Source organism: Salvelinus fontinalis, chromosome 12 (genome assembly GCF_029448725.1).
Source record: "Salvelinus fontinalis isolate EN_2023a chromosome 12, ASM2944872v1, whole genome shotgun sequence".
Taxonomy (NCBI): domain Eukaryota; kingdom Metazoa; phylum Chordata; class Actinopteri; order Salmoniformes; family Salmonidae; genus Salvelinus; species Salvelinus fontinalis.
This window is the reverse complement of record NC_074676.1, coordinates 35,628,139-35,651,673: the sequence shown is the minus strand read 5'-3', so window position 1 is coordinate 35,651,673 and position 23,535 is coordinate 35,628,139. Positions and strand designations below refer to the sequence as shown.

Sequence of the window (23,535 nt, the reverse complement as noted above, 5' to 3'; positions counted from 1 at the left end):
CCTAACCACCACTTCTTTCTCACCCCCCCCCACCCCAGAGGGAATAAGCAGACTTCCTGAAGCCCTAACCACCACTTCTTCCTCGCCCCCCCCACCCCAGAGGGAATAAGTTGACTTCCTGAAGCCCTAACCACCACTTCTTCCTCGCCCCCCCACCCCAGAGGGAATAAGTTGACTTCCTGAAGCCCTAACCACCACTTCTTCCTCGCCCCCCCACCACAGAGGGAATAAGTTGACTTCCTGAAGCCCTAACCACCACTTCTTCCTCGCCCCCCCCCACCCCAGAGGGAATAAGTTGACTTCCTGAAGCCCTAACCACCACTTCTTCCTCGCCCCCCCCCCCCCCCCCCACCCCCACCCCACCCCAGAGGGAATAGGTTGACTTCCTGAAGTCCTAACCACCACTTCTTCCTCACCCCCCCACCCCAGAGGGAATAAGCAGACTTCCTGAAACCCTTAACCACCACTTCTTCCTCACCCCCCCACCCCAGAGGGAATAAGCAGACTTCCTGAAACCCTTAACCACCACTTCTTCCTCACCCCCCCCACCCCAGAGGGAATAAGCAGACTTCCTGAAGCCCTAACCACCACTTCTTCCTCCTCCTCCTCCAAAGAAGCTGACGAGGCAGCCAGGGAATCCCCCTCTACTCAGCCAGGCCAGCCCAGGAAGTGGAGAGTCACACAGACATCCAGTACGTCTCAAGACAACAAACTCTCATTGTGATGTTTTGTTTGGATGTTTTTCTACCCAACATTTGCTGTAGCTAGTGTTTTTAGCAGAATGACAACACAGACGTCCTTCTTTCCTCTCCACTGCTGTGTGGTCTATTAAAAAGTAAATCAATTGTACACCCTTTCTCCAATCATGGCTCTTTTAAATCCCATGGCATTAGGTCAGGAGCCAAGTAGTTCTGTGAAGTTCCAATATGCCAGCCTGTGTGGACTCAAGTTGATGACATCACTGTCCACAGTGCCGGACGCCAACACAGCTGGTTGAAACACTCCCAACAGCAGTAGCTTGTGTGGAAACAACTTACCCTCCTCCAATCCTAACCTTTTAATTCCAGGTAGGGGACGTAAAACAGACCTTAAAATCAGTGTCTGTCTGGGACAGGGGTCAGCAACTGTTGTGTAGGAGGGACGGCAGGAGGAGGAAGCCCCACCTGTCTCCAGGGGCCTGTGTGGGTCACGTGGTCCCTGAATGGAACCCAGTACCTACTGCTGTCACCAGAGCCTGACGGATGGCCTGGGGCCACGGAGCGGTCTGGATTATTTTATCCCAGGCAGTTTGTTACCCACATCACCTAACATGCTGTACAGGGATACCCACAGAGGCCTTTACGTCCTGCCCAGCCACAGGAAAGAAGGGAAGCTGGCCTCTGGAACTTTCCAATGCTTGCACACTTTTCAATAATAAAAGAATGCCATAGCAGGCTATCATATTTTAATGATTAAAAAAGAATACAGTTGGCTATGAGGCCTGCTGAGATGGCTTTGTCTGTTTTGGGTTGGCAGGGAGCGAAGGACTCCAACAGCAGCACCACCATAAAATGCATTCAGACGGGTACAACGTTAAGATAAGAGAAATGTAATGTAGAAGTGTCTGTTCTACACACCAGACAATAATGTATGGTGTAAACAGCACATTTATATCTGAATGTTACGCAATGCTCAATTCTCTTACACGGAACACCTCTCTTCTTCCGTGCAACAATGAGCTCACAGTCAACTTAGTCAGCTTTAATAAGAAATCTGAATAAGCTAGTCACCCGATAGGGAAGAGGGTTAGCCCAAAAGGAGGGCAGCAGTCAGCGGCCCCAGTGATCTCTCTGCCAATAGGAAGTACAGAAGGGCTGGGTGGAGAGCAGCTGACACACACTGGGAGCAGGTCTATAGTATAATTTGTCTTCCTCTCCTGCTTTCTTTCTTTATCGAAATCTGCACTGTGAAAGAACTGGACAGGTGATATCACTTTTTTTAATGGTGGATATTCATATCACTTTCACCCATCTTTATTTCTTTCTTTCTTCAGAACAGTGCAGATGACAGAAAGGAGTATTGAGATGCACCCATTGTCTCTGAAAAACAAAGAGGGTGGGACTCTGAAGCTTACCGTAAACCAGCACCACGTGTGACTCAGGAATCAGAACAAATAAAAGCAACACACACCTAAGAGGAAACAAAACCGGTCAAGTTGATATTGTGCGTGTGCAGTTGTGAGTGTGTTTTGGGGTGGGGGGCAGATGTGAGCCTGCATTCTCATGGCTTAAGGGAAATGGATTCATCAGGGTGCTGACGTCAGATAACTCAGTTCCCAAGAATTGCCTGGTTATTGTGCAGCCTAAGATTGCATCACACTCCACAACACTTACAATGTCAATATCCATATTATGGACACACTAAATAGGCTCAAATAAATTAAATCCAAAACAAAAATCTTTTCAGTTTTGACCAGGGTTAGGACCAGTTCAAGGGAACAAATAAAAGAAAACAGAAAAAAAACGCAAATTTTCAAGGAACAGAACCAGAACCGAGAGTGAAAGTGATCTTCAATGTTCTGGAAGAGAACCATTATTTTAAAAGAATGGTAACCGGTAAATAACGTTATTTTACATTCCGGGCATTTTTTCCCAGTCCCACAAAAACGGAACAATGCGCATACGCAAAGCCCCCACTGTCACTCAAACTACTTCCAGTAGTTAACAAGCTTGTTAGCTTGTTGCTAGTTCTGGTTTAGCTCTGGAAAACTTGGCAGCATTATGTGTAATGTAATGGAACTGAGAGTCATGGTCAAGGGCTAGCTCTGGTCCAACGTTAGTTACGCCAACTCTGAATTTCAAAGAAATTCAAAGTTCCTCCATTGAAGCTGCTCCTCTGTAGGTATAATTATGTGAGCATAATTCAGATAATGCATGTCATAACAAAAATACCCAGTGCTTCATGCCCAGCGCTCTCCTCACCTGCAAAATTTCAGTCGCATGTTGCACCCTACTTGTCTGTCCAATGCATGTACATAGCTTGCCTGCTCCATAGCTTGCCCGCTCCATAGCAAGCTGCTCTATCCATTGGTGAAGTAATTTAATGTTGAGTTAAATGTCAAAATAAAATTAATTCAGAGGTTTAAAAAGGAACAGAAAGGAACGATAAACAGTTGTTTGGTTCAAACCGGTTCAGAACTTTATTTTGCTGGTTGGAACAGTGGAATGGAATGCAAAAATAATGTGTGGTTCTGTTCAGAACGAAACAATTGGAAAATAATTTTGCTTCCAACCCCTGGTTTTAATCAAAATTACAATGACATATATCTTTTAATGCCAGTTTATCTTTTGATTTGGAATGGAATTGGCTGAAGAAAAAAAAGCCCCCTCTAAAATCCCACCCCACACACTGGCACTCCAACACCAGAAGCCCATGAACTCAGTTAACCTTCCGGTCTCCCAGTTCCAGTAAAACATGTCTTGCTGCCAATCCGGGCCTAAAATAGTGCTGACTCCCTTGTATCTGCAGTGGACATGACAAGACGACAAGAGACGAGACAGAGACAGACAGGACGACAGGATGACAAGAGACGAGACAGAGACAGCGAGAGACAGAGAGAGACAAGACGACAGGATGACAAGACGACAAGAGACAGAGACAGAGACAGAGACAGAGAGAGAGAGACAGAGAGAGATGCCCGGAATGTAAAATGTAAATGCAATGTAAAATAACGTTATTTACCGGTTCCCAGAGAGAGAAAGAGAGAGAGAGAGAGAGAGACAGAGAGAGAGAGAGAGAAAGAGAGACAGAGAGAGAGAGACAGAGAGAGAGAGACAGAGAGAGAGAGAGAAAGAGAGACAGAGAGAGAGAGACAGAGAGAGAAAGAGAGAAAGAGAGAGAGAGAGAGAGAGAAAGAGAGAGAGAGAAAGAGAGACAGAGAGAGAGAGAGAGAGAAAGAGAGACAGAGAGAGAGAGAGAGAGAGAGAGAGAGAGAGAGACAGAGACAGAGAGACAGAGCGAGAGAGACACACCACCTCTGGACCGGGAAAGTATTACAGTGGACTACTCTACACTCACTTGTTGGAAAAAATACCGTCTGTCTGCGTACATTGGACGTCAATGAAAGAGCATGACACAGACCACTGCATGACGCACGGATTCAACTGTAAAAATGAGCATTGTGATGAAAACACTGAATTTGTTGATAATATCAACCTTGCAGCCAAATCATGTGATTAGCTGAATGAACATAAATCGTATACATTCCAGATTAATTTAGAACAAAAAACATTCAGAGAATGTATGACTGTGTTCTGTCCTCTATACTTGGAATAGAGAGATGAGGAGAGAGCATGGCACTTCTGCTGTATGTATGGTGGTCATGCGCAGCTATCAGGTTCTAGGACTTACTGGAAGGCTGTGGTCCAGACAGCGTTTATCGTGATTGGCAACACCAACAGGGACGAGCAGCATAGGAAGCCCAATGTGAAACAGAACAAACTCCAAAACCACCAATATGCTTGATATAATATTCATTCAATAATCATCTATTTATTTATAATAGCATATTGAATATAACACAGTCCAATGTCTAAGAGTGAAGAGAATGTGCAGCAGATTTTTTGTTGTTGACATGAACATGTAATTAGTAGTTATTGATAGAGCAGTAGCCTAGCCTATATATGTCTGAACTTAACCCAACTTTAACTAATTCTACCTAGGTCAGAGGAGGCCATAATGCAAGCTAGGCAGAAGAGGTGAGGCCTAGGTGTACTGACGATTTCTATTCTACCAAGGAGGTGTAAGGAGAAGGAAGAATATTAAATAATAACCCATTCCAGAAAGCAAACAAATAAATAACTAAATCAGTCCACCAGATAACACCAAACCTACTTATTCTCCATTACCTACGTGACAGTTTCAAACAAACACATCGGTAAAAAAAGAAAAGAAATGAAAACAGCCACCCCGCAAACATCTATAAATTATTGTTCACCCCAGACACAGAGCTCCTGCTTTACACACTTCAACATAAATTACTGATGACCAACCTTACCTTGGGAAGAGGTCGTCCCAACTGTGAATAGAGTTTAGTCCAAAGCGGCAGAATAGAAGCCATGAGTCCAAAAGCTTTGGGCGGAAAGACCACACACCCCTAATTCACCTTTCCCTTACAACGACAGATCGTTCCATGTGCTGGAGCTGTGGAAACACCTCACAGCTGTAATGTTTCCCAATAGCAGACGGCCCTACCAGCTCCTCAGAACACCAACACACACATTTGGACAACGCAGACTACAGGTAAGCTCTGGGCAGAAAACACTGCCCTAAAACACACACATTTCCTGCTACGGCTGGGCTGACAGGTATTTGCATAGAGGTTTAGTCATATTGATTGTAGTCTAGTTCCTCAATGCTCTAAGGTGCTGGGGAGAGAGCAAAGGGGAGGGGAGCATAAGGAGGAGGAGCTTTCAGGAAATGATGCTTTTGTTGGTAAGTGACTAGAGTTACTGGCAGTCAAGCTCATTTTACTGTACATGGTGTAACTCAACCGCATTTGTAGTGTAAACAGTGCTGCGTGCTGGGTCCTCTTTAGCGGCTCTAGAGCCGCTGCTTACGGCTGTGTTTAATGGTGTGGGATCAGTATTTAATGATTATTATATTTCGAGGTTGGTTGGTAGACTTATTTTCAGACGCTGACTTTTGTCTGCCTGACAGATTATGCTCCATTTCAAGGCTGCTACTGCTGCTGCTTGAAGTGGAAATGATCTGGACTTCTAATGGTTGAGTTTTGCTGAGCTGAGATGTCAAACTAATTAAAGAGCTAATGGAATGGGCAGTCACTGATCAGTGTTGTGCTACAGTAGACGGAGAGGTCATTCCAAACTGTCAAAGCACCTGTTTCACACTGACAGTATATGTAGCTACATGGTTCAGAAATACTGGGAAAAGTTTTGATATCTTATCCGCAAAGACACAGACAACGAGCGAGTCTATCTAATATATAAGTCACCATAACGTACACCATAGGCCTATCTGTGATACAAACTGAAAAATGACAGGATTTATATGCTATCAACATGCTATCAGGATCTATATGCTATCAATATGCTATCAGGATCTATATGCTATCAATATGCTATCAGGATCTATATGCTATCCATATGCTATCAGGATCTATATGCTATCAAAAAAAATGTGTATACGGTAAAGAAACAGCTGATGTCTTCTCCACATCTGAACCCATCCCGAGTCCTGCACAGATGCACTACGGACACCGACACAATCCATCATAACTGACATCTCTGCTTATGGAAAACAAGGCTGTGATCAATAAAACACCTGGGGGAAAAACACCTGGGGGAAAGGCTACTGATAAATGAGAATGATAAGACAGAGATGAAAGAAATCAGCTAGTACTAAAAAGATAGTGCCTTCAGAAAGTATTCACACCGCTTTACTTTTTTCACATTTTGTTCTGTTACAGCCTGAATTTAAAATTGATTAAATTGAGATTTTGCATAACTAGCTTACACACAATACCCAATAATGTCAAAGTGGAATTTTGCTTTTAGAAATTTAGACAAATTAATAAAACATTTAAAGTTTAAATGTTTTGAGTCAATAATTATTCAACCCCTTTGTTATAGCAAGCCTAAATAAGTTCATAAGTTACATTGACTGTGTTCAATGTGTACATTCTGTGTTCAATAGCAGTGGTAAACATGATTTTTGAATGACCACCCCATCTCTGTACCCCACACACACACACAGATAATTGTAAGGTCCCTCAACAGAGTAGCACATTTTAAACACAGATTCAACCACAAAGACCAGGGAAGTTTTCCAAAGCCTCGCAAAAAAGGGCACCAATTGATAGATGTGTAAAAATGTTTAAAGCAGATGCGGAATATCTCTTTGATCATGGTAGTTAATCATTAGGCTTTGTTGGTATAAATACACCCAGTCACGACGAAGATACAGGCGTCCTTCCAAACTAAGTTACCGGATAAGAAGGACAATGCTTCTGGATTTCACCAAGAGGCTGATGGTGATTTTATAAAACAGTTACTGAGTTTAATGCTTGTGATATGAGAGAACTGAGAATGGATCATCAACATTGTAGTTACTCCACAATACTAACCTAAATAACAGAGTGAAAAGGAGGAAGCTTGTACAGAATAAAAATACTCAAAAACATACATCCTGTTTGTAACAAGGCACCTGTTCATTCTGCTTGTCAACAGACACTGGGAGACGAATTCACCTTTCAGTAGGACAATAACCTAAAAATACAAGTGGTCTAGCAATAATCAACAACTAACTACACAGAGCTTGAAAAATAATAATAATAAAAATAAAATAAAAATATTATACAATCCAAGTTTGCAAAACAAATAGAGACTTACTCCAAAAGACTTACAGCTGTAATTGCTGCCAAACATGTTTCTAACATCTATTGGGGTTGAACACTTATCTAATCAATATATTGGTGTCACGGTCATCGTTGCTTGAAGAAGTGGACCAAAGCGCAGCGTGGTAAGTGTTCATGATTTTTATTAAACTGAACACTAGAACAAAAAAACAGTGAATAAACGAAACCGAAACAGTCCTGTCAGGTGCAGAAAACACTAAACAGAAAATAACTACCCACAAAACACAGGTGGGAAAAGGCTACCTAAGTATGGTTCCCAATCAGAGACAACGATAAACAGTTGTCCCTGATTGAGAACCACACCCAGCCAAAACAAAGAAATACAAAACCTAGAAAAATGAACATAGAATGCCCACCCAAATCACACCCTGACCAAACCAAAATAGAGACATAAAAGCTCTCTACGGTCAGAAAGTGACAATTGGGGTTTTATGTTTCCATAATTTGTAATAAATGTTAGAATTTTTCTACCACTTTGACAGAGTATTTTGAGCAGATCATTGACCGAAAATGACAAATCAATTTTAATCCCACTTTATCAAAATGTGGAAAAAAGGCAAGGCGTGTGAATACTTTCTGAAGGCACTGTAGCTCCTGATTTCCTTTAAGAAATGATGAATGTGAAACAATCACATATTTCACAATCCCATCTTCCTTCCTGGCAGAGGGATGGTGCAGGGCCACTGCACTCTTCAAACAGGAACTGAGATGAGGCACCGTGTTGCCCCCCTCCACTGGGCTAGTCTGGTCCAAAATGGAGACCGACAGACTGAGTGGCGCCTCTGGGTGGTGTCATGAGGGAGATTGTGGGAATCCTCAGGCCTGTAACGGTCACTGAGCTATTGGGACATCAGCAAGGATGAGTCACTGATAGGCTGCCTCTTTCAAGCCGGCAGTGTCATCTCACCCCTCTGTGTCAAACCCAGGACAATAGAGTAACTGTGGCGGCAGGGGCTGCTGCTGCTGTTGTTGAAAAAAATATATATATCTGTTGCTGAGACAGAACCAAAGAGTGTTAAACATTTAAAAGCAACATCAAAAGCACAAAATGTTGCTTTCCCACAAATTGCGAGGCTAGCTGTATGCCACCAATTGGAGGACTACCTGTAGCAATCAATTTGTTTACAATAACTTCCGGGTATAGAAGTAATAATAAAAAGGTATTGAACTTGTATAGATAGCTCTTTTCATTACAGAAAATGATCTCAAGGCGCATAAAAAGCAAAACAAACATTTAAATTGAGATGGTAGAGATAGAGATTTTATGTCTCCATTTGGCTTTTGATGAAAGGCTGGAAGTTGAGGCAGTTTGGATTGGAAAGGCAGTGTAGCTTCAGCAGAGTAGGCATCGATGGTACAGCGAGAGAGAAACAAAGACAGTCAGACAAACAAGCCCGGAGCGCTTCAGTGCACCACATCTCCTTCTCCGACGGTCAGTTCCTCCACATGACCCGCTCCTCCGTAGATACTGGTTCTCCATTGCCAAACATGTAGCACCCACCTGGGTGATGCCACAGCTGCTGAAAAGCGCACGAAAATCCACCACATCTTGGCAGTGATTAAGAACAGTCCCTGAGCCTCTTTGCCATCTCTAGACACAGCATGCAGTACTTGCAATTCGTCCCGACACATGAAACAAAGCCGGGGCTGCAATATTTGAATCCAAAACAGCCAGCTACCTAGTGATAAGCCAAAAATATACTTTTCATCACAATTATGATACTTTTTTAAAAAGCAACAAAAAAAAACATAAAAAATATAAAATATACAACATTTACAGAGCTCTCAGCGTAGGTAACCTCACAGTGCCATGGCAACCACTGAACTTAGTTGGCCATCCAACAGGCAATTTGTGACGTGAATTAGAGAAGAAAGAGAACTGTCTTTGCAAAACAAGTACGGTATAAAACCTGCATTTCAGAACTTCTGGACTTAACTATTAAACTAACAGGGCCATTTCTGTAGGGCTTTCTACTGCAACAAAAAACAAGCAGAGACAATAAAACAAGCGATTTAGCTTGATTCAGTTAGAATAAACAAAGCACAAGGGGGAAGCTATAACTTGGTACAGAACCCGGGGGTGTTAAGTCAATGGACATTATCCAGACACTTTCTTTTGCAATTCAGGGCTTCAGAAGAATTGAACATGGCCTTTAAAGCCTTTAGTTTTCTATCTCCTTGGAGAATGTGGCGGCTTACGGTATGGTTGCCGTCTTGCAAGCACCGACTATAGCAATTTTTTGGCATTTGTCTTTTTTCCCCTATGGTATTTCTCATTTGTTTCTTATCTATATTATTACTATTATTATTATTGCATTGTTGGGAAAGAGCACACAAGTAAGCATTACACTATACTGTTTTACACCTGCTGTATCCTGTGTACGTGACAAATATAAAAAAAAACTTTAACAGGAGGGGGTGGGAGGCAGAACGGGTCTGTTCAAACATACAGATTTGAGATCAAACAAAGACAGCCGGACACTTCATGGGACAATCAGGAAGTAGGAAAGAGTATGTGCACTGTGTGTGTGTGTGTGTGTGTGTGTGTGTGTGTGTGTGTGTGTGTGTGTGTGTGTGTGTGTGTGTGTGTGTGTACTCAGCATTGAATATGTGTGGATATACTCCTCACTCTAACTGTGGCTTACTGGTGAGAGTGGTTAGAAAAAGTGCTCTCCTATGATTCTTCTTCCAGTAAGCAGGGCAGCATTTCTCTTATTTTCCCTGAATCATGTTACACAGCACAGCGAATCAGATGACCTGTGTGGAGAGACAGAGCTCGTGACCCAGATCCTCAGTGTGTGCATGCTGCACGCACATTGCCATGCAAGCCTTCTGTGGCTACATTTCTAAATGCGGTGACAACATGCTAGCATAAAGCCACAGAAACTACTCTCTCTAGCAAGAATGCTAGCCATGGGTTTAGAGTGCATTCGGAAAGTATTCAGACCCCTTGACCTTTCCACGTTACAGCCTTATTCTAAAATAGACATTTTTGTAAAAGTATTAACAATAAAACACATATGAATATTACTTAAGTATTCAGACCCTTTACTCAGTACCTTGTTGAAGTACCTTTGGCAGCGATTACAGCCTCGACTCTTCTTGGGTATGATGCTACAATCTTGGCACACCTATATTTGGGGAGTTTCTCCCATTCTTCTCTGCAGATCCTCTCAAGCTGTCAGGTTAGATAGGGAGCGTTGCTGCACAGCTATCTTTAGGCCTCTCCAGAGGTGTTTGATTTGGGTTCAAGTCCAAGCTCTGTTTGGGCCACTCAAGGACATTCAGAGACTAGTTCCGAACTCACTCCTGCATTGTCTTGGCTGTGTGCTTAGGGTCATTGTCCCATTGGAAGGTGAACCTTTGCCCCAGTCTGATGTTTTGAGCGCTCTGGAGCAGGTTTTAAATCAAGGAATCTCTCTGTACTTTGCTCCGTTACGTTTCCCTCAATCCTGACTAGTCTCCTAATCCCTGCCGCTGATAAATATCCCCACAGCATGATGTTGCCACCACCATGCTTCACCGTAGGCATGGATCCAGGTTTCCTCCAGACTTGACGCTTGGCATTCAGGCCAAAGAGTTCAACCTTGGTTTCATCAGACCAGAGAATCTTGTTTCTCATGGTCTGAGAGTCCTTTAGGTGCCTTTTGGCAAACTCCAAACGGGCTGTCATGTGCCTTTTACTGAGGAGTGGCTTCCTTCTGGCCACTCTACCATAAAGGCCTGATTGGTGGAGTGCTGCAGAGATGGTTGTCCTTCTGGAAGGTACTTCCATCTCCACAGAGGAACTCTGTTCTTTGGGACCTTCAATGCAGCAGACATTTTTTCGTACCTTTTTCCAGATCTGTGCCTTGACACAATCCTGTCTCGGAGCTCTACGGCCAATTACTTCGACATCCTGCCTTGGTTTTTCTCTAACATGCACCGTCAACTGTGGGACGTTAAATAGACAGGTGTGTGTCTTTCCAAATCATGTCCAATCAATTGAATTTACCACAGTTGGACTCCAATCAAGTTGTAGAAACATCTCAAGGATGATCGGGGACGGCATGTAGCCTTAGTGGTTAGAGCGTTGGGCCAGTAACCGAAAGGTTGCTGGATCGAATACCCGAGCTGACGAGGTAAAAATCTGTCGCTCTGCCCCTGAACAAGGCAGTTAACCCACTGTTCCCCGGTAGGCCGTCATTGTAAATAAGAATTTGTTCTTAACTGACTTGCCTTGTTTAATAAAAGGTTAAATAAAAAAACGTTTTTTTTCCCCAAAACTTTTTTTAAATCAATGGAAACAGGAGCTCAATTTCTAGTCCCATAGCAAAGGGGCTGAATACTTATGTCAATAAGGTATTTTTTACATTATTAATAGATTTGCAAGCATTTTTAAAAACCTATTCTTGCTTTGTCATTATAGGGTACTGTGTGTAGATTGAGGAGTAAAACATATGTATTTTTTAAATACATTTTAGAATAAGGCTGTAAGGTAACAAAATAAGATAACAAAATGTGGAAAAAGGGAAGGGGTCTGAATATTTTCCAAATGCACTGTACATGCATTCTGATTTAAGGTGAACACGCATGTGAGCGAGCATGAATACACAGAGAGAGAGAGAGAGCCACAAGCTAAATTCACATCCCCACCCACTGAGTGCAGCACCGTTTGACCGGTCTGAAATGTGAAAAGGTCAAGCCTTTCCACAACAAGCTTCTACTGAGCCTGGGTGCACCTCCCATCCTGGGCACACAGGGGCCATAGCACTTCACACACACCGCACGCAAGCATACACACTCCCATTTCATCTGCCTTGACGAAGCCAATCAGTTTCTGCCTGAGTAACAGAAGGGGACTCCTCTCACATTTTATTCTGGCAGCACTCAGGGCAGCAGATGTTAGGAGAACAACAATAACTACACTCAAGAGCACAATGGACATGTGGATAGATAGATATAGTAGTATAACTTTCATGTAGATAGATAGTAGCATAGCCTTCATGTGGATAGATAGCAGTAGTATAGCCTTCATGTGGATAGATAGTAGTATAGCCATCATGTGGATAGATAGTAGTATGGCCTTCATTTGGACAGATAGATAGATAGCAGTAGTATAGCCTTCAAGTGGATAGATAGATAGTGGTCCAGCCTTCGTGTGGACGGATAGTAGTATAGACTTCATGTGGAGAGAGATAGTAGTAAAGCCTTCATGTGGACGGATAGATAGTAGTATAGCTTTGATGTGGATAGATAGTTGTAGAAAAGCTTTGATGTGGATAGATAGATAGTAGCAGTATAGCCTTCATGCGGAGAGATAGATAGTAGTCCAGCCTTCATGTGGACAGATAGATAGTAGTATGGCCTTCAGGTGGATAGATAGATAGTTGTAAAAAAGCTTGATGTGGTTAGATAGTAGCAATATAGCCTTTATGTGGAGATAGAGATAGTAGTATAGCCTTCATGTGGAGAGAGAGATAGTAGTAAAGCCTTCATGTGGAGAGATCGATAGTAGTAGTATAGCCTTCATGTGGATGGATAGATCGTAGTAGCATAGCCTTCATGTGGCGAGATAGTAGTAGTATAGCCTTCATGTGGAGAGAGAAAGTAGTAAAGCCTTCATGTGGATAGGTAGAAGTAGTAGTATAGCCTTCACATGGAGAGAGAAAGTAGTAAAGCCTTCATGTGGATAGGTAGATAGTAGTAGTATAGCCTTCATGTGGATAGATAGATAGTAGGAGCATAGCCTTCATGTGGCGAGATAGATAGTAGTATAGACTTCATGTGGATAGGTAGAAGTAGTAATATAGCCTTCACATGGAGAGATAAAGTAGTATAGCCTTCATGTGGAAATAGATAGTAGTATAGCCTTCACATGGATATATAGCAGTATAGCCTTGATGTGGAGAGAGTAATATAGCCTTCATGTGGAGAGAGAAAGTAGTATAGCCTTCACGTGGAGAGAGATAGTAGTATAGCCTTCATGTGGAGAGAGATAATAGTAAAGCCTTCATGTGGAGAGAGATAGTAGTAAAGCCTTCATGTGGATAGGTAGAAGTAGTAGTAAAGCCTTCACGTGGAGAGATATAGTAGTATAGCCTTCATGTGGAGAGATAGTAGTAAAGCCTTCACGTGGAGAGAGAAAGTAGTATAGCCTTCATGTGGAGATAGATAGTAGTATAGCCTTCATGTGGAGAGATAGATAGTAGTATGGCCTTCATGTGGCGAGAGATAGTAGTAAAACATTCATGTGGATAGGTAGATAGTAGCAGTATAGCCTTCATGTGGATAGATAGCTAGTAGTAGCATTGCCTTCATGTGGCGAGCTAGTAGTAGCATAGCCTTCATGTGGCGAGATAGTAGTATAGACTTCATGTGGATAGGTAGAAGTAGTGGTATAGCCTTCATGTGGAGAGAACGTAGAATAGCCTTCATGTGGAAAGATAGATAGTAGTATAGCCTTCATGTGGAGAGATAAATAGTAATATAGCCTTCATGTGGAGAGAGAAAGTAGTATAGCCTTCACGTGGAGAGATATATAGTAGTATAGTCTTCACATGGATATATAGCAGTATAGTATAGTAATATAGCCTTCATGTGAAGAGAGAAAGTAGTATAGTCCTCATGAGGATAGAAAGATAGTAGTACAGCCTTTATGTGGATAGATAATAGTATAGCCTTCAAGTGGAGAGATAGATAGTAGTATAGCCTTCAAGTGGAGAGATAGATAGTAGTATAGCCTTCATGTGGAGAGATAGATAGTAATAGTATAGCCTTCATGTGGAGAGATAGTAGAATAGCATTCATGTGTAGAGATAGATAGTAGTAGTATAGCATTCATGTGGAGAGATAGATAGTAGTAGTATAGCCTTCATGTGTACGGATAGATAGATAGTAGCACAGCCTTCATGTGGATAGATAGATAGTCGTATAGCCTTTAAGTGGATAGATAGTGGATCAGCCATAATGTGGATGGATATTAGTATAGCCTTCATGTGGAGAGATAGATAGCAGTCCAGCCTTCATGTGGACAGATAGTAGTATAGCCTTCATGTGGATAGATAGAAAGTAACAGTATAGCCTACATGTGGAGAGAGAGAGAGTATTAAAGCCTTCATGTGGATAAATAGCAGCAGTATAGCCTTCATGTGGAAAGATAGATAGCAGTCCAGCCTTCATGTGGACGGATAGTAGTATAGCCTTCATGTGGATAGATAGGAGATAGTAGCAGTATAGCCTTCATGTGGAGAGATAGATAGTAGTCCAGGTTTCATATGGACGGATAGTAGTATAGCCTTCATGTGAAGAGATAGATCGTAGTATAGCCTTCATGTGGATAGATAGATAGAGATAGTAGCAGTATAGCCTTCATGTGGAGAGATAGATAGTAGTCCAGCTTTCATATGGACGGATAGTAGTATAGCCTTCATGTGGAGAGAGATAGTAGTAAAGCCTTCATGTGGAGAGAGATAGTAGTAAAACCTGCATGTGGATGGGTAGATAGTAGTAGTATAGCCTTCACAGGGAGAGAGATAGTAGTAAAGCCTTCATGTGGAGTGAGATAGTAGTAAAGCCTTCATGTGGAGAAAGTAGAATATCCTTCATGTGGAGATAGATAGTAGTATAGCCTTCATGTGGAGATAGATAGTAGTATAGCCTTCATGTGGAGATAAATAGTAATATAGCCTTCATGTGGAGAGAGAAAGTAGTATAGCCTTCATGTGGAGAAATAGATAGTAGTAGAGCCTTAATCTGGATAGAAAGATAGTAGTAAAGCCTTCAAGTGGAGAGATAGATAGTAATAGTATAGCCTTCATGCGGAGAGAGATAGTAGTATAACCGTCATGTGGAGAGATAGTAGAATAGCATTCATGTGGACAGATAGTAGTAGTATAGCCTTCATGTGGACAGATTTGAGTAATATAGCCTTCATGTGGATAGATAGTAGTAGTATAGCCTTCATGTGGATATATAGATAGATAGTAGTATGGCCTTCATGTAGATATATAGTAGTAGTATAGCCTTCATGTGGATAGTAGTAGTATAGCCTTCATGTGGAGAGATAGTAGTGTAGCCATCATGTTGATAGATAGTAGCAGTATAGCCTTCATGTGGATAGACGGATAGTAGTATAGCCTTCATGTGGAGAGATAGATAGTAGTAGTATAGCATTCATGTGGAGACAGATAGCAGTAGTATAGCCTTCATGTGGATAGATATAAGTATAGTCTTCATGTGGATAGATAGTAGTAGTATAGCCTTCATGTGGATAGATAGTAGTAGTATAGCCTTCATGTGGATAGATAGTAGTAGTATAGCCTTGATGTGGAGACATAGATAGTAGTAGTATAGCCTTCATGTGGATAGATATAAGTATAGTCTTCATGTGGATAGATAGTAGTAGTATAGCCTTCATGTGGAGAGATAGTAGTGTAGCCATCATGTTGATAGATAGTAGCAGTATAGCCTTCATGTGGATAGACGGATAGTAGTATAGCCTTCATGTGGAGAGATAGATAGTAGTAGTATAGCATTCATGTGGAGACAGATAGTAGTAGTATAGCCTTCATGTGGATAGATATAAGTATAGTCTTCATGTGGATAGATAGTAGTAGTATAGCCTTCATGTGGATAGATAGTAGTAGTATAGCCTTCATGTGGATAGATAGTAGTAGTATAGCCTTGATGTGGAGACATAGATAGTAGTAGTATAGCCTTGATGTGGAGACATAGATAGTAGTAGTATAGCCTTCATGTGGAGACATAGATAGTAGTAGTATAGCCTTCATGTGGAGACATAGATAGTAGTAGTATAGCCTTTATGTGGACAGATAGTAGTAGTATAGCCTTCATGTGGATAGATATAAGTATAGTCTTCATGTGGATAGATAGTAGTAGTATAGCCTTCATGTGGAGAGATAGATAGTAGTCCAGCCTTCATATGGACAGATAGTAGTTAAGCCTTCATGTAGAGAGAGATAGTAGTAAAGCCTCCATGTGGAGAGAGATAGTAGTAAAGCCTTCATGTGGAGAGAGATAGTATAGCCTTCATGTGGAGAGAGACAGTAGTAAAGCCTTCATGTGGATAGGTAGAAGTAGTAGTATAACCTTCATGTGGAGAGTGGGTATTTGGCTGGGTTTCTGTACAGCACTTTGAGATATCAGCTGATGTAAGAAGGGCTATATAAATAAATTTGATTTGATTAATATAGCCTTCATGTGGAGAGAGCAGGTAGTATAGCCTTCATGTGGAGAGATAGATAGTAGTAGAGCCTTAATCTGGATAGAAAGATAGTAGTACAGCCTTCATGTGGATAGATAATAGTATATCCTTCAAGTGGAGAGATAGATAGTAGGGGTATAGCCTTCATGTCGAGAGAGAAAGTAGTATAGCCTTCATGTGGAGATAGATAGTAGTATAGCCTTCATGTGGAGATAGATAGTAGTATAGACTTCATGTGAATAGAAAAATAGTAGTAAAACCTTCATGTGGATGGATAGATAGCAGTAGTATAGCCTTCATGTGGATAGATAGTAATATAGACTTCATGTGGAGAGAGAAAGAAGTATAGACTTCATGTGGATAGAGAGATAGTAGTAGTATAGCCTTCATGTGGATAGATAGATAGTAGTATAGTCTTCATGTGGATAGATCGATAGTAGTATAGCCTCCATGTGGCTAGGCAGAAGTAGTAAAGCCTTCATGTGGATAGATAGATAGTAGTATAGCCTTCATTTGGATAGATAGTAGTAGTATAGCCTTCATGTGGATAAATAGATAGTAGTATAGCCTTCATTTGGATAGGTAGAAGTAGTATAGCCTTCACGTGGAGAGATAGATAGTAGTATAACCTTCATGTGGAGAGATAGATAGTAGTATAACCTTCATGTGGAGAGATAGATAGTAGTATAACCTTCATGTGGAGAGATAGATAGTAGGATAACCTTCATGTGGAGACATAGATAGTAGTATAACCATCATGTGGAGAGATAGATAGTAGTAGTATAGCCTTCATGTGGAGAGATAGATAGTAGGATAACCTTCATGTGGAGAGATAGATAGTAGTATAACCTTCATGTGGAGAGATAGATAGTAGTATAACCTTCATGTGGAGAGATAGATAGTAGTAGTATAGCCTTCATGTGGAGAGATAGATAGTAGTAGTATAACCTTCATGTGGAGAGATAGATAGTAGTAGTATAGCCTTCATGTGGATAGATAGATAGTAGGATAACCTTCATGTGGAGACATAGATAGTAGTATAACCTTCATGTGGAGAGATGAACTCAGCAAAAAAAGAAACGTCCTCTCACTGTCAACTGAGTTTATTTACAGCAAACTTAACATGTGTAAATATGTGTATGAACATAACAAGATTCAACAACTGAGTTGAATAGTAGTATCTGTTGTGTATCTGGTGTGGCCACCACCTGCATTAAGTACTGCAGTGCATCTCCTCCTCATGGACTGCACCAGATTGGCCAGTTCTTGCTGTGAGATGTTACCCCACTCAAGGCACCTACAAGTTCCCAGACATTTCTGGGGGGAATGCCCCTAGCCCTCACCCTCCGATCCAACAGCTCCCAGACGTGCTCAATGGGATTGAGATCCGGGCTCTTCGCTGGCCATGGCAGAACATTGACATTCCTGTCTTGCAGGAAATCACGCACAGAACGAGCAGTGGCATTGTCATGGTGGTGGCATTGTCATGCTGGAGGGTCATGTCAGGATGAGCCTGCAGGAAGGGTACCACATGAGGGAGGATGTCTTCCCTGTAACGCACAGCATTGAGATTGCCTGAAATGACAACAAGCTCAGTCTGATGATGCTGTGACACTCCGCCCCAGACCATGACAAACCCTCCACCTCATTCCTTTGACAATGCTCATTCCAATGCTCATTCCTTTGACAATAAACGCAAATCCGACCATCACCCCTGGTGAGACAAAACCGCGACTCGTCAGTTAAGAGCACTTTGCCAGTCCTGTCTGGTCCAGCGACGGTGGGTTTGTGCCCATAGTCGACGTTGTTGCCGGTGATGTCTGGTGAGGACCTGCCTTACAACAGGCCGACAAGCCCTCAGTCCAGCCTCTCTCAGCCTATTCCAGACAGTCTGAGCACTGATGGAGGGATTGTGCGTTCCTGGTGTAACTCAGGCAGTTGTTGTTGCCATCCTGTACCCTTCCCATAGGGGTGATGTTTGGATGTACCGATCCTGTGCAGGTGTTGTTACACGTGGTCTGCCACTGCGAGGATGATCAGCTGTCCGTCTTGTCTCCTTGTAGCGCTGTCTTTGGCATCTGACAGTACGGACATAGCAAATTATTGCCCTGGCCACATCTGCAGTCCTCATGCCTCCTTGCAGCATGCCTAAGGCACATTCACACAGATGAGCAGGGCCCTTGGGCATCTTTCTTTTGGTGTTTTTCAGAGTCCGTAGAAAGGCCTCTTTAGTGTCTACCGTCTGTGAGCTGTTAGTGTCTTAACGACCGTTACACAGGTGCATATTCATTCATTGTTTATGGTTCATTGAACAAGCATGGGAAACAGTGTTTAAACCCTTTACAATGAAGATTTGTGAAGTTATTTGGATTTTTAAGAATTCTCTTTGAAAGACAGAGTCCTGAAAAAGGGCCGTTTTTTGTTGTTGCTGAGTTTAGATAGTAGTAGTATAGCCTTCATGTGGATAGATAGTATTAGTAGTATAGCCTTCATGTGGAGAGATATAAAGTAGTAGTATAGCCTTCATGTGGATAGTTAGATAGTAGTAGTATAGCCTTCATGTGGATAGGTATTAGTAGTATAGCATTCATGTGGATGGCTAGGTAGTAGTTTAGCCTTCAGATAGATAGATAAAACTTTGAAATAAAAATAAATGTGGATAGAGCCGTTACATGACCAAAAGTATGTAGACACCTGCTCGTCATACATCTAATTCCAAAATCATGTGCATTAATATGGAGTTGGTCCCTCCTTCACTGCTATAACAGTCTATACTCTTCTGGGAAAGCTTTCCACTAGATGGTGGAACATTGTTGTGGGGACTTGTTTCAATTTAGCCACAACAGCATTTGTGAGGTCAGGCACTGGCGTTGGTGATTAGGCTTGGCTCGCAGTCGGCATTCCAACTCATCCCAAAGGTATTCGATAGGGTTGAGGTCAGGGCTCTGTGCAGGCCAGTCAAGTTCATCCAGAAAGATTTCAAAAACCATTTCTGCATGGACCTTGTCATGATGAAAGGAAAAGTACTTCCCCAAACTGTTGGCACAAAGTAGGAAGCACAGAATCGTCTAGAATGTTATTGTACGCTGTTAAGATTTCCCTTACCTGGAATTAAGGAGCCTAGACCGAACAACGTATAACAGCCACAGAACATTATTCCTCCTCTACCAAACTTTACAGTTGGCACTATGCATTCAGGCAAGTAGCATTCTCCTGGCATCCGCCAAACCCAGATTTGTCCGTTGGACTGTCAGATGGTGAAGAGTTATTTGTCACTCTTGAGAACTCGTTTCCACTGCTCCAGAGTCTAATGGCAGCGAGCTTTACACCACTCCAGAAGACGCTTGGCACTGCACATTTTACATTTACATTTTAAGTCATTTAGCAGACGCTCTTATCCAGAGCGACTTACAAATTGGAAAGTTCATACATATTCATCCTGGTCCCCCCATGGGAATTGAACCCTGGTCCCCCTGTGGGAACATGGTGATCTTAGGCTTCTATGCGGCTGCTGGGCCATGGAAACCCATATCCTGACGAATAGTTAATGTGCTGACGTTGCTTCCAGAGGCAGTTTGGAACTCGGTAGTGAGTGTTGCAACCGAGGATAGACGATTTTGACACTACGTGCTTCGGAGGTTCCGTTCTGTGAGCTTGTGTCACAGTGTGGTAGTGTTGTTGCTCCTAGACACTCCCAATTCACAATCACGTCATTTAAAGTTGACACGGGCAGCTCTAGCAGGGCATAAATGACATAATGACCTGTTGGAAAGGTGGCATCCTGGCACGTTGAAAGACACGTTGAAATTCACTGAGCTCTTCAGAGGCCATTCTACGTCTATGGAGACAGCATGGCTGTGTGCTCGATTTTACACACCTGTCAGCAACGGGTGTTGCTGAAATAGCCAAATCAACGAATTTGAAGGGGTGTCCACATACTTTTGTATATACAGTACCGTTCAAAGGTTTGGGGTCACTTAGGAATTTCCTTGTTTTGAAAGAAAAGCAATTTTTTTGTACATTAAAATAACATCAAATTGATCAGAAATACAGTGTAGCCATTGTTAATGTTGTAAATGACTATTGTAGCTGTAAACAGCTGATTTTTTTATGGAATATCTACATAGGCGTACAGAGGCCATTATCAGCAACCATCACTCCTGTGTTTAAATGGCACGTTGTGTTAGCTAATCCAAGTTTATAATTTTAAAAGGTTAATTGATCATTAGAAAACCCTTTTGAAATTATGTTAGCACAGCTGAAATCTGTTGTTCTGATTAAAGAAGCAATAAAACTGTCCTTCTTTAGACTAGTTGAGTATCTGGAGCATTGGCATTTGTGGGTTCGATTACAGGCTCAAAATGAAACCAATAACTTTTCTGTAACTCGTCAGTCTATTCTTGTTCTGAGAAATGAAGACTATTCCATGCGAGAAATTGCCAAGAAACTGAAGATCTTGTACAACGCTGTGGGCTACTCCCTTCACAGAACAGTGCAAACTGGCTCTAAACAGAATAGAAAGAGGAGTGGGAGGCCCCGGTGCACAACTGAGCAAGAGGACAAGTATATTAGAGTGTCTAGTTTGAGAAACAGACGCCTCACAAGTCCTCAACTGGCAGCTTCTACACCTGCATTGCTTGCTGTTTGGGGTTTTAGGCTGAGTTTCTGTACAGCACTTTGAGATATCAGCTAATGTAAGAAGGACTATATAAATAAATTTGATTTGATTTACCTGCAAAACACCAGTCTCAACGTCAACAGTGAAGAGGTGACTCCGGGATTCTGGCCTTCTAGGCAGAGTTCCTCCGTCCAGTGTCTGTGTTCTTTTGCCGATCTTAATCTTTTCTTTTTATTGGCCAGTCTGAGATATGGCTTTTTCTTTGCATCCCTGGAGTCACCTCTTCACTGTTGACGTTGAGACTGGTGTTTTGCAGTTACTATTTAATGAAGCTGCCACAAATTCTTCAGAGTTCAAGTAACAGACACATCAACATCAACTGTTCAGAGGAGACTGCGTGAATCAGGCCTTCATGGTCGAATTGCTGCAAATAAACCACTACTAAAAGGACACCAATAAGAAGAGGAGACTTGCCTGGGTCAAAAAACACGAGCAATGGACATTAGACCGTTGGAAATCTGTCCTTTTGTCTGATGAGTACAAATTTGCGATTTTTGGTTCCAACCGCCGTGTCTTTATGAGACGCAAAGTGTGGTTCCCACCTTGATAGTGCTTTGCTGGTGACAGAGTCTGTGATTTATTTAGAATTCAAGGCAGACTTCACCAGCATGGCTACCACAGCATTCTGCAGCGATACGCCATCCCTTCGGGTTTGTGCTTATTGGGACAATCATTTGTTTTTCAACAGGACAATGACCCGACACACCTCCAAACGCTGTTTTTCAGTCTTACGGTCCCAGCTTTGATACACCTGTACTGACCTCACCTTCTGGAGAATAGCGGGTTGAACAGGCCGTGGCTCGGTTGGATGATATCCTTGATGATCTTTTTGGCTGTCGGGTGCTGTAGGTGTCCAGGAGGGCAGGCAGTCTGCCCCCGGTGATACGTTGGCCAGACCTCACCATCCTCTGGAGAGCCCTGCGGTTTCAGGCAGGGGAGAAGCATGGTGGTCGGGGGATGTTTTTCCACTGCAAAGATGAACGGAGCAAAGTACTGAGAGAGCTGTGATGAAAACCTGTCCCAGAGCGCTCAGGACCTCAGACTGGGGCGAACGTTCACCTTCCAACAGGACAACGACCCTAAGCACACAGCCAAGACAAAGCAGGAGTGGCTTTGGGACAAGTCTCAATGTCCGTGAGTGGCCAAGCCAGAGACCGGACTTGAACCCGATCAAACATCTCTGGAGACCTGAAAATAGCTGTGCAGCAACGCTCCCCATCCAACCTGATAGAGCTTGAGAGGATCTGCAGAGAAAAATAGGAGAAACTCCCCAAATACATGTGTCATGTTTGTAGCGTCATACACAAGAAGACTTGAGGCTGTAATTGCTGCCAAAGGTGCTTCAACAAAGTACTGAGTAAATGGTCTGAATACTTACGTAAAAGTGATATTTCAGTTTTACATTTTTTATAAATTAGCAAAAATGTCCGAAACCCCATAATGACAAACCAAACAGGTTATTGTGTGATGAGGAAAAAATATAATTGTATCAATTTTAGAATAAGGTTGAAACCTAACAAAATGTGGAAAAAGTCAAGGGGTCTGAATACTTTCTGAAAGAACTGTATATTATTTGTGGGTTGAGTTCGAGACAGTAATTCAGACAACTAGAAATGCCAGTCTAAATATCACACTGCTTGTCAAGAAGAAAAAAAGCTACATGAAAAACTAGCAAAATCCCCTATGAAATACCACACTGAACGCATAACGTAACATTGGTCCTATATGACAAAGACAAGCTGCTATCTTTGTTCTGATAAAATGCCCATCTGAATATCATGCTGTAATCTGAATAAAATCACAGGGCACCTACACTCATTCATGTGTCTACAAAGCAAAACGGACATTTCAGAGGTATGTTTGTGTCATATGACACCGGTGGGTCGGTGTGTGTGTGTGTGTAGCTCTGTACAGTGTGTGCAGCACCCATTTTAGTCTACACCACACAGCTGGGCAGTGCCAGGCAGCTGTTGGACCCTATTCCAACTAAACTACTGAAAGAGCTGGTTCCTGTGCTTGGCCCTCCTATGTTGAACATAATAAACGGCTCTCTATGCATCGGATGTGTACCAAACTCACTAAAAGTGGCAGTAAAAAAGCCTCTTGAAAAAGCCACACCTTGACCCAGAAAATATGAAAACTATCGGCCTATATCGAATCTTCCATTCCTCTCAATTTTTAGAAAAAGCTGTTGCGCAGCAACTCACTGCTTTCCTGAAGACAAACAATGTATACGAA

At 42.3% G+C, this 23,535-nt stretch overlaps 1 protein-coding gene across 4 annotated transcripts in view; it reads right to left on the bottom strand.

The window, feature by feature from the left end:
* The window catches only part of LOC129867249 (protein strawberry notch homolog 2-like), a 113,461-nt gene that overhangs the window by 35,675 nt on the left and 54,251 nt on the right, over positions 1-23,535 (bottom strand). Inside the window, exon 1 of one of the 4 annotated variants that reach the window (XM_055940531.1) lies at positions 5,036-7,363. The exons of the other annotated variants lie outside the window; for them this stretch is intronic. Coding sequence (XP_055796506.1) covers positions 5,036-5,098 — 63 coding nt within the window. The 5' untranslated portion in view covers positions 5,099-7,363. Of the gene's footprint in view, positions 1-5,035; positions 7,364-23,535 lie in introns of those variants that run through there. 4 annotated transcript variants of the gene reach the window in all.